Genomic DNA, 12,374 nt, shown 5'->3' with positions numbered 1-12,374 from the left:
ATTCCAAAGCAATGATTTAGATTATAATAACAAGACCTTGTTATTCCTTATCACTTTTACGTCTGGGTGATTTTGACCTCTATATGACTTATTTTTGCAGATATGTATTTTAAGGAATAAGAGTGTCAACTACAAAACATACTATGAAGGTTTTGTCTGGTTGTCTAAGGTACATTTATTTTAAACTAAAGCTACGGAAAGTTAGAATATATTTCCTACACATCTCCATAATGTACACATTTGTTCTTTGAGAGCCATCAAGGCCTTCCCTTCAGTAAGCATATTCACATGACACCGACTCAGTTCATTAAGACTATATGTCAACTCGGAGAGGTTTAAAGCATTTCCAGACTGTTGCTCTGCTCTGATAAAATCCTAATTTTATAGCAGCAGCAGCATCTGACAAAATCATTCAAGTTACTTAAAGACAACTGTACAGTGAAATGAGCTGTACTGTCATGTATGATGATCTCCCACAAAATTAGAACTGGCAGAATGTCTTCGGTTAGCAGCTTAATTCTACTTTCTTGCATGTTTACTGAAACAAGAACGGAGGTCCAGTAAATGGCCATGTCGCTGTAACTATTGCTTGCTGTAACTGTGCATGTGACTGTGCTGAATGTAAATCCAGTTTTTAATATCTTACAACTTCAGCATTCAGTTGTGAAGTTCCGAAGAAATTAATTTTTTTTAAGAGCAATCTGAAATTTTTCCGAAAATCGTTCCAATGAGTCACACAGTGCAGCTGTGTCTAAAAAACAGATCTAAAAAACACATTCAACACTGCTGCCCTGTCATGATCATGGGCTTTCCATCACTGTCCGGAATGGTGGGCGTCGGGGAATTTGGTAACTCACCCTTCGACTCCCCCATTGGGGATGGCAGTCATACCTGGGGGCCCATGAATGGAGCCCTCAGGTAAAGCGCTGTTGAAACAAATCTAAAGCTGCCTAATGACACGCACTGTGAAACTCTTCACAGGCCATTTAAGCTGCTGACAGGCTGCTGCCACAGTGCTGCTCACATCCTCCTCTCTGCGTGTTTGTGTGTGTCAGACAGAAAGAGGCAGACATGACACAGATACACAAACTGATAAGGGAGATAAGACAAAATCCGAGAGTACGAAAGGGTGGAAAAAAGAAGCTAAAGCATGTATAGTGTGCGTTAGTCATATACGGGGTTGTAATCTGTGCGCTCTGAAAACAGTTTCTGTAGAATAGTCTCGCAGCATGGGAAAGCGATTAGAGATGGTATCTCCACTGGCTCTTGGTTGAAGGAGGCAATAGCTAACTCAGGTCGTATTTCTAAAGATGTTTAATTTATGTTTGCTGTTCTTCGTGTCTGTTTTTTTGATACAGTGGTGCCCCTGGAAAACCTGGCCTCATATTAATGTGCTTTAAATGTATTTGTAATCCAGCACACAAGTGTACCTCAAGGTCTCATTACTCATTTCTACTATACGAACCCCATGCAGGGATGAGTACAGAAAAACAGCAGGGAAGGAGAAAACAACTGGGCTAGTCCTCCATCTCAGGCTTTCAGGTGTGTTTTTTAAATCCACTTTTACTTTATTTTTGGACAGTCGGATAGTCATTAACTACCTCTGGCTTGGAAAGGAAAATATGCTGGAGATAAATAGCTCAGATTTTAATTTTACCAATAGAGAAATGAACTATTCTCACTGGTATCATAATTTAAATGAACTCTTCAGACTTTACACTACAAGCCACATTGACACACACATTAGAATAGATGAAATGTTTTGTCATTGTACAAGTAGAACAGTACAGAACAGAAAGCCACAACATAAACTAAAATAGATAAATGGCTAATATTCTAAAAGGATGTAAAACAGCACATACTAAATAAAAACAAGACAGTTTTGCACATTCTACTAATATTTCACAATCAGAAAAAACATAGAAATCAAGTTTTTTTCAAAAGATTCAGTGTTTTTATGACTTTGAGATAAAAATTGCTTTTAAATCTGTTGGTCCGTGTTTTTAATGTCCTGACCCGCCTGTCTGAGGGCAGTGGTTCAAATGGGGAATGTCCAAGATGAGATTAATCTTTCAGTAGTTTATGGGCTCTTTGAGGCAGCAGGAATTGTACAGATCGTCCAGAGAGAGGAGAGGGCTGTAGCTGTTGTTTGCCCAGCAGAATGTTGGCACGATGTGACAGCATGTATGCAAAAAGCCAAACAAAGCATGGAAAAAGAGAGCACTGACCCACTATGGACAGCGCCATCTTAGTTTGTGCAGTTTCTTAGTCTGTGCTGTGATTTTTCTCTACCATTCAAACTTGAACAGTGATAAAAGCATCAGGGACAGTGTTGGGATATGTGTCTTGCCTAATTAGTATTCAACAAATGAATTAGGGGAGCCAGAGAGATTACAATTTACAAATTTTCAGACAGCTGCTATAACTCCCAAACTCTAGCTATGGCCTCTTCTTCAGACTGTATTTAGGCTAAGTACACATGAACACAGATATTTTTGACAGGACTAACAGATAATCTTGTTTTCTTCTCTTCAATGTACCGGTGAGTAGCTCAGTCAAATGCAACAGCAATGTCATGCTATGTCAGCAAAAAATAGATCACTCTCAAAGTCGTCCCACCAGTTGAAGGTAGGTTTGGTCCAAAAGCTGCAAAGATTGTGTCGAGCTCTGTGCGAAACTGTGTTGGAATGGTGTTTTATGTCGAAGTGTACTCTAAAATGTGTTCTGTCAGCTCCGTTTCTCAAGATTGTCAGCGAGTGAGTGTACATGTTTGTGCAAACATGTAAAAAGTCCCTTTAGCAAAGTTAGCACAAGCACTATCCTGGCTAGGTCCACTAATCTATAGAAAATAATCTAACGTTAGAAAGCAAAATCCCTGGTTTTTCAGTACACATAAACATTACAAGTAAGTGCAAAACACTGGAGGGCGTTTCCTAAAAGTTTGGTTTGCACCAGTGAAACATAATGAAACTGTATGTTGATGTCCACCTGGCAGCAAAACTCTATAACATGCAGACGTGCGTTTCAAGGCACCAAGGGAGAGCCCTCTACACTCACCATGTGAAGTGCCTTGAGTGAGCAAAAACAACACCCGTGTCCAAAGTCTTTTCCATGAAGAGCTCAATGCAAACACATGAAACACATTAAAATTAAGAAAACAACTCTACCAAACTGACACATGCACAGCATTTAAAACCAAAATGCTGCCATGTGAGAAAACAAAACCAGTCACTGAAAATACTTCAAATACGCAAAACACGTTCAAATATTTTGACTTAGCGGCATATATTGACATTATGCATCATCCCAAACTGTAAAAGCATGAGCTTTCTGTTGCCTCATCATTTATTTTCACCTGAAATGGGCTTTACCTTTAAAGGCAGGAAATCTCTGTACAACAGATCAAAAGTGACATGCTTTTGCCTGCCAACACATTTCAGTATTTTTTTTTTTAGAAAGGAAGACTATACTTTAGCAGTGTTCATCTTCATCAGTGCACAGATTTGAATCCTGAGCCTCTGATGCAGCAGAATTTCAACAAATACATCATCTTTATCCACGGAGGAGAAATTCTTTTAGTTATACTTATATATTTTAAGTCAAAGTATGCCATAAATGTTGATGTAAAATACCATTGTAGTTATCCTTATAACTTATAGTATTTTTCTTCTCTTTTATTTTTTTTCAGATTCCCAAATGATCCTCCGCTTGTCTTTTCAAGACATATTTTAGTGTATGTGTCGTACTTGCTGAACAGACCACTTCCATCTTTTATGTTGAAGAAAATATTCCAGGTTGTTTCCAACTACATCAGATGGCACAACACAAATCTGTCCATCCCACACTCTCTTTTACCACTTAATTGTTAACACACTGTTCCAGACCCTTTATTCAGTGTCTTCACGCATCAATTTCAAGCTGCAAATTCTCCTCTTTTGAAAATTTAAATAGTCACATAAGAATAGACAGTTTTAACAGGTGCTATGGTAACATAATTGTAACTACAGCAATTACTGCCTTATGTCTGACTAACAGCCATAAATCATTCTTGCCTCACAAAGAGGACATTGTGGTGCTCCACTCCCATCCAATAATCAGAAATTGCCCCATGTACAGCATGACGAGGGAGCGCTGAAACAGCCCATTCTTCTATTTGGCGGGCGATATTTTCTCTCTATGGCGACATTACAGGGATCCTTCAGCAAGCATGATATTGTACCTACTCGACACCTGTTAGCTTTAGCCAAGGGTTTCATCAGATAGTTGAAATAAATACTAGTCATCATCATAACCATAATCATAGTCATAAAACCAGGGGCCTTTATGCTGTTGCCAAATTGCCCTGCCATCTGATTTACAGTCAGAGTAGGCTGGGGAGGGAAAGTGGATGGGGCAGGGAGGAGGGTGGGGCCCATTATATGCTCAGAATGGAATAAATACTCAAATATACACACCTGCAGACCACCCGTCTTTCTTTCACACACACACACACCCGGGAACTCTCACAGGTATGTAATGGGTGGGAAGAGGCTTGAGGGACAAACACTGAGGAATTCTCTTGGGATTACAAAGGCGAGCATTGTACGCCTCTCGCACACAACACACCAGGTGAGCAGGATGATAAGGGGCCAGAAGACAAATTAGCCCTCATATTGAAATAATCCCCCAAGTCTAATAACAAGGATATTCTCAGCAGTGAGGCGCCTGCGTGTTCACAGTGGTCTTTCTTTTTGGACAGCAGCTTGTTGAAAACAGATTTGAGTGTTTGTGAAATGTGGCCATCGTATCTACTCGACCTGTCAACAGTCCTGAAATACACAGAGGTTAGAATAATGGATGCCAATAACTGCAGTGAGAAGACTGTTTGTATTAACTGAAAATCCCAACCAGCTGTCTGATGCTTCAGGAAGGTCACAGATACAGCAATGCATGAGGCCCGAAAATGTGGACCAAAAAAATCAGACAGCTGACACTAAAAGGCTGGGAAACGGCGTCCTCTGCTAAGGCCAATGCCCTGTTTTGACATTTTAGAGAAAGTGACTCGTAGTTTTATGAAAGTTGAATCAGTTCTTCTGATATTACTCCCCCTCCGTTAAGTGTAATGAAATTCAGCCCTTTACTTTTGGTGTAATCTTGGAAACAAACAGCAGTAAAAACGTGTGTATTGTATCAGCCACAATATTATGACCATTGACAGGTGAAGTGACATTGACTTGATGTCTTTTAACACTGGTGCCTGACAGTGGGTGGGAAAAGTTTATGCGTTGGAAACAGAAAAAATGGGCAAGCGTAAGGATTTCAGCAACTTTGGCATGGGTTAAATTATGATGGTTAGACAGCTGGGTCTAAGCATTTCCACTGTTGCAGCTCTTTTGGGAAGTTCCCTGTCTGCACTGGTCAGGATATGTGAAAAGTGGTCCAAGGAAGAAAAAACAGTGAACCGATGACAGGGTCAAGGGTGGCCCAAGACTCACTGATGCATGTGAGGAGAGAAGGTGGGGTCGTGTTGTCCAATCCAGTAGAAGAGCTGGTGCTAATGCTACTTCAGATGGGAACGTGTTGGAGCAATTCAGTTTGTCGTGTATGGGACTGCGTAGATGCAGGCCGAGCAGGGTGTCCATGCTGATGTGTGGAAAGCGCCTACAGTGGGCACAGGGGCAACGGACCATGGAGCAAAAGAAGGTCACATGGTGTGGTTAGTTATGTCTTCTTTTGCAATTTGTGGATGGCAGGGTCCTGGGTAAAGCATGACACCAGGACGCACTGTTGGAAGAACGCTAGTCAATGGAGACAATGTGATACTTTGGTCAATGTCCTGCTGGGAAACTTTGGGTCCTGCTGTTCATGTGGGTGTTACTTTGACACCTAACACCTACCTAAACACTTTTTAACAGACACCTGTTGATGGAAACAGTATTCTCTGATGTTAGTGACCTCTTTGAGCAGGATAATACACCCTGCCACACCACAAAATAGTTCAAGTATGGTTTAAGGAACACGAGTTTGAGGTGTTACTTGGCCTCCAAAATTTCTAGATCTCAATCCAATTGAGCCTCTATGGGATGTACTGGACAAACAAGTCTAATCCATAAAGACCCCCTCTAGCACCCCCCTTTCACAGCTTGGTGCCAGATACCACAGCATATATTAAGAGGTCTATTGCAGCCTTGATGGGTAAGGACTGCTTTGGCAGTGAAAGAGGCACAAACTGAATTCTAGCTGGCTGATCATTACGTTACGACCTATAGACACACTCCACCTCGGCAGAAAAATACTAAGAAACAATAAGTCTATTTTAGCAGCCAAATGTATTCAGATGTTTATTCATTACAAGGAAAGAAAATCCTGAATCCAGTGGGGGAACAAATGCCACATCTGTCATGTTATTTTTTTTAGGTATGAGGACAGAAACAAAGACATCATCAGCAATTATCCCACCCGTCTCCCACAGGCCTACAATAACAACCCAGCAGACCAGAATCTGAGGCCACGATCCTCATTTAATCTCATCCTAACATAATACAAAACAATAAACTTATCATTGTTATGTTCTCTTGTTGTTAAATACTTTTATTGTTGAACTACCATTGCTGTTAAAGGTATACAGCTTTGACAAAAAACTGCACCAGCAGACTTTAACACTAATGTAAAATAACAATTAATTCTGATCTGTGCAAAATTTAAATGAAAAAATGTAGTGTAGACAAAACAAATATACACAAATCAAAAATCTGCCCAATAATCACATTCATGCTTTAAACAGATGTGCCAGTTCTTATGGTTAGTACGACCCCAAAGAAAAGCCTCGTGTGATACAGTGTGTTATAATATAAAATAATCCTCTTTCGATCACAGAATTTAGAAAACTGACAAATGTAAAAATATGCATCAAGATAGATTTCAGACACTTAAGATGTCTTCTCAGACTCATAAAGTAGAGAACATAGTTGCAACATAGCTGTACATCCTAAACTGTCCGATGGACAGCATCAACATGTGTTTTTATGTCTCTCAGCCCTTGGTTTTATATACTGAGCGGTAACACTGAGATAAAGCTGTTCATTTTATAGGCAATCAATGAGGAACTAGCCAAAGTAGGCACAGAGCGCTGAAATGATAACCAGCCTTCTGATGTTTTACAAATGAGAAAAAAATACTTCTTTTAAAGTGGTTCCAGCACCACATCTGATGCTTGCAGAAAATCATGCTGATAACTCTCTTCTCATGGTTTTATACCGGCAGGACACAAGTCCAGTGGCTTTAAAGTCCGGTATGTTCTTTAGAAGCGGAGAGCTACGTACATACTGCCATATCAACACTCATCATCTTTGATGTCGTCCTAAAAAAAAAAAAAAAAACTCTTTAGAAGAAGATAAATAAAACACTGGTATGGAAAGAATTAGTCAAGGTTTGTCCTGGTGTAACAAGTAGCGACGTTTCGTTCAGGAAGGTTTTGAGGTGCTCTGCATTCGCTGGCGCCTCCTGGCCAAGGCCTCCTGTTTCTTCCTCTCAATCTCAGCTGCAGAGCACTGCCCGGTCATCTGGCTTGTGACAAAAACTAGAAAAAGGAAGAAGGAAAGTGAGTCAGTTTGCTCTCTCTGAATAGGAAATGCTGGGAACTAGGACTTGAGGATATCAGGGAAAGATTATTCCTCCATAAAGTCTTTAATTCACTGGCAGAGAAGCTTTCGGAGGTCTGGACTTTTGACAGGATCGCAAATTAAAGCCACTGAGTTGTGTTCTAGGGGAAGACGGTTCAGAGACTGTAAAAACATGTGACATCATTTCTACTCGTGAATTGTCATTTCATATCTAGTGTAAGGATGGAAACGTCAAAGATGCATTGTGCTAAACATCACAATCATTTGACTAGACAAGATAAGATAAAAACACTGTAGCCTTCTCTGTGTTTTAATATCACAGCTGTGCAAAGGCTAGAGGCACCTGCTGTCTGTTCCATGGTTCAGAAACTTCGATTTTTATTTGCTCTTTTAGATTCATTTTAGGGGAGCAACCTGTTTTCGAAGAGAAGAACAAGCAGGCCAGCATCAGATGTTACAAAGCCCTGACCTCAGCATCATGGGGTCAGAGAGAGAAGTTCAATATGAAATCAATTGATAAACAAATTCAACTTTTGATGGCATGATTTGGGAGAGCATTCTCACTTTGAGAACCTTAAGCCTTTGCACAGTACTATCAACACAGTATATTGCTTTAATACAGTTCAGGTGCTAACATCCAAATTCAGACATCTTACCTTTGTTGCGTATGATTTCTGAGTCAGACACATTTCTCTTGAAAGTTGTGTGATGGGACTTAGAGTTCTGTGGTCCTCTGGCCGTCACTGTATGGGATTTCATGTCCACATTATTATTTCCACTCTGGTTAAATGCCCCTAGACTTATGCGGCTTCCTGGGAAGCTCTGAGACATCCCTGATTTGTTGTTGGCACCTTTCATGGGAATGTTCCATCCTTGGTAGTTCACAGTTTCACAGCTAGTCCCTGGTAATGAGTTAGAACGAACAAAAGCACGCTCAGGCTGTCTGTTAGCACGGGCACCAGCCTTAATGGACCAGGCTGTGTCGACTGGCAGGGGCTCTGGGGTTTTCTTTTGTCTGTCTACGGCAATATCTTGTTTTTCTTGGCACTTGCGGGGACTCTGACTGTTGGAGCTCCTCTCCACGCTGTCACATACCTGGTAGAGCAGTGCATCATCATCCCAATCATCCCATAAACAGTCTGAAATGTCTTTAACAGAGGGTTCCTTTAAATAACCCCCACTTTGATTCTTAGTGACTTTGTCAGGTTGGGGAGTCTTTGTGGTGGCAGACTTCTGGTCAGTCTCATTTGATTTTGGTTGGGCAGCAGTGAAGCTGGACTTTGAAACATCTTTGGACATCTTATGCTGGAAGTGAGGGTTGGGCTCTAACTTGAAAGTGCTTCGGTTAGTAGTCTTTGGTTTGGGACACAGTTCCTGGAGTGCACCGCAGCTTGTCTTGCAGTGTGAGTCTGAAGGCTGACGTGCAGAGTCTGTATTTTTAGCTGGCTCGCAAACAGAGGTGAACTGAGTAGTGTTTGTCTTTGTGTCAGGCTGAAATGTGGCCTTAGGATTGGCATCAAGTAGCTCATTGGGATTCTGGGTCAACGCCAGCACCAAAGAGTCATCGAGAAAGTCATCATTCTCCCAGTCATCATAAAAGTCATCACAACGGTTTTTACTGTAGATGCAAGTTTCTTTTTGCTCTGCGGGATGTGCAGCTGAGTCACGCCTGTCAGCTGTCTTGAACTCTGACTGGCGGCCTTCGGCTGAAGCTGACGTCGCAGGTTGGTGTTTTGTTTCTTGCGAGTTGGCAGAGACCTCACTCAACCTTCCGCTGACTCCCTGAGTCGAGCAGTCAAACAGAGCGTGCAGCTCTGACTCGACCTGATCCGTTGAGGACGGGCACTTTACATCCTTCACATGGCCGGGGAGTGATGTTTCGGAAGCATTTTTGTTGACAGTATTCAGCTGGTCTGAAGTCTCCTCATCTTGCTGCATGTTTTCATCAAACTGCCTGGCCAGTGTCATGAGGTCCTCCACACTCCTGTGCCTACACAGTTGGGAAAAGAGGAAACTTTTAATAAGGACAAAATAACCCATATAGTTTCTGTCTTAGAGATAACCCAGGGGACTTCAGTCGGGGGCTATAGTGGTTAATAGATTGATTACAGACCTAGAGGATCTCTTCCTGACTCTTGGCTTTGGAATCTCAGGTGTAGCAGGGATGGCGCTGTCACTGATCCACTGCAGCAACGAGGACTCCTTCCCTTTCGGTTTCACATTCTGTAAAACAAAGTAAAAAGTCTCTCAGAATATGCACAGAAAAACCCTCAAGCCCTCAAGAGCAAAAAAAATTTAAAATAAAATTAGTTTGGCAAGAAAAAGCCTTTTGCTTTGATCATTTAGTCTGGTGGTGAATTGGAAATTTAGGGAAAAAGCTGAAGAAATGACTGACCTTTGGAGCGATGCGGTTGACAATATCTGATATTTCCACAATTCTGGTGTTCCAGTGTCCTGACCCTGATAAAAGGGAGGGTGAATAATGTAATGTTACTATTACAACACATGAAATATACGAGGTGAGTTGTATGATTAAATCATATAGCTGTTAAATGAAACATCAAGGAGCCTGTACTGCATACTGAACCCATCAATCAGAAAAGTCAGGTGCCAGCGGTGCATTAAAAGAAAACATGATTTCTACATTATCAATGCCATCGCATGGTTTACCAGCTTGAGTGGGAGATGTGGAATCCCAGAAAATATCTTGGGAAACTTCTGCATCTCCAGGAGAATCTCCATTGTTGAAGCCGGGGAATCTGCTGCCGCCTCTGTGTCTTGGACTCAGTAGATCTGTAACAAACAGCAGTTACACGACACGATGCTGTTTGAAAATCTTTTCCTTCAGTATCAGTCGGGCACTTTGGCCCGAAAGAATCTCAGCCCACTCCTCCATACAGAACAACTTAAACTTTGAGATATGGGTGGGATTCTGCACATGAACTACTCTCTTCAGGTCCTCTCACAGCAACTCTATTGGATTAAAGTCAGGTCTTAGTCTTAGTTATCCTAAAACAATACCTTTATTCTTCTTTCAGCACTCTTTGGGTTTCTGTCTTGCTGTATGACCCACTTCTCTCGAGACTCAGTTCACAGACAAATATCCGGATCTTAATCTCTTAGAATTAACTGGTGTGACTCACAATTCATGGCTCCTTGCTGCAGCAAAATAGGCCCAATGTATGACATTACCAGTGCCCTTTTCACAGATTTGATGAGAATCTTATGCTGTTATTCAGCACTTTCATCTCTCTGAACACAGTGCTTCTCAGTTAAACCAGAAGGTTTTACTTTGGTCTCAGCTGTCCACAAAACTTAGCTCTAATTTCACCTTTAAATTACCTGCCAAAGGTTCACACACACCTGAGACTTGTACAATTCAAACAAACCTGCGTAGCAGCCATGATAACAGCTGTTTGAATTCTCTAAATGCAAAGGAAAGGAGCTCCAGTGGTTCCTTTTATATCTCCTTTGGCAGAGGATACACCGGCCCGTCCCATATGAAAGAAAGGAGATATTTCTGTCTTACAATTCCTTGCATTTGCTGCTTTCATAGAACTGTGATCCATGTGGATGAATATGAGGGCAGGGGGGCAAAGATAGAACAAACTTTGAAGTTTTACACTATATTATCTTTAATATGATATATATGACATCATCTTTGTGTAATAGTGAGATAGGACTGCAACAGATGAAGCATCTCACAGCGTAGTGTCAGTGTGGTCGAAGGTCAAGGAAAAGATAATAGGAGGTCCCAACAGACCCGACGTTTAGTTCGAGCTCTGGGGACAGAATGCATACCTACTCCAGATGACAAAAGATGTCTTGAAGGTTCATACAAATCAGAAGACCTGAAATCTATTTTAGGCCCTAAACCATTAAAAGCTTTGATTAAATTATCAAGTATAATGGTTTGTCTTAGACTGGTTCTCTTTATCCACATTTAAGACTTATAGAAGTTCGGGGATGTTTTAGGTCAAAATTATACAGAAATATAGAAGCCAGGTATATAAATAAGCCTTAATGGATTCAATTCATCGGTGTGCGGAGCTCATACTGTTGTAAAACTTCAACGATCCGCAGCCTCACCGTTAAGCATTGGAGATGTCATTGTGCCAGGCATCTGCTGTCCCGTTTTCCTGTCCTGTGTCTTGTTATGGCACAGTTTGGAGACATTCTTCCACAGCTCAGAGAAGTCAGGGCCAACAGCAGCAGCATCTGTCCGCGGCTCTGACATGGCACCCGGAAACAGCAGCACTGAGTAAGCTCCTGCTCACCATTGCTCCATCCAACGGTCTCTACCGTGGCTCATAGCTTCAAACGGCACCACTGTCGATTTACACTCACAAAGCTTTTGTTGTGTTTTTTGCCTTTCGCTCATTCATTCAAAGCAGGCCGCCATGTTTTTGTGTGACGAAAACAATCTACGGGTGCCCGGTAGGAATAGTCGTACTTCGCTCGACGGCAGGCAAAACGCAGAGCTCACGTGAGGTATGAAATCTCCTTAATTGTCAGTGGGTTGCGATTATGTAGTATTTGAATATTTTAGAATAACGTAAAAATGAATGATATATATATATATATAAAAAATCCCCAAACTCATAAAGACTTTGGCTTATTTTACTTCACATCACAATATTTCTGAAAATTAACCTTTTCATTTTACAATACATAAAGGGAACAGTTAGTCCTCACATTCAGCTAAATTACTGAAATGTTGCTGCTGTTCTGTTAATGCATGAAAGAAAAAAGAAAAGAAAATTAATATAAAAC

The 12,374-nt window shown here is 41.2% G+C and overlaps 1 protein-coding gene across 1 annotated transcript; it reads right to left on the bottom strand.

The window, feature by feature from the left end:
• Positions 1 to 6,307: 6,307 nt before the first annotated feature.
• etaa1b (ETAA1 activator of ATR kinase b) lies at positions 6,308 to 12,007 on the bottom strand. The gene is made up of 6 exons (XM_072390617.1): positions 11,691 to 12,007; positions 10,272 to 10,394; positions 9,997 to 10,061; positions 9,715 to 9,824; positions 8,258 to 9,591; positions 6,308 to 7,558 (listed from the first exon to the last, which is right to left on the bottom strand). The coding sequence occupies exons 1-6, from the start codon at positions 11,836 to 11,838 to the stop codon at positions 7,443 to 7,445; spliced, it is 1,896 nt and encodes a 631-aa protein (XP_072246718.1). The 5' UTR covers positions 11,839 to 12,007; the 3' UTR covers positions 6,308 to 7,442.
• Between the last annotated feature and the right edge of the window lie 367 nt (positions 12,008 to 12,374).

Source organism: Leuresthes tenuis, unplaced genomic scaffold (genome assembly GCF_036924035.1).
Source record: "Leuresthes tenuis unplaced genomic scaffold, fLeuTen1.0.hap1 SCAF_8, whole genome shotgun sequence".
Classification (NCBI taxonomy): Eukaryota; Metazoa; Chordata; class Actinopteri; order Atheriniformes; family Atherinopsidae; genus Leuresthes; species Leuresthes tenuis.
Note: the sequence above shows the minus strand (reverse complement) of the source record. Positions and strands in the feature narration are given on the sequence as shown.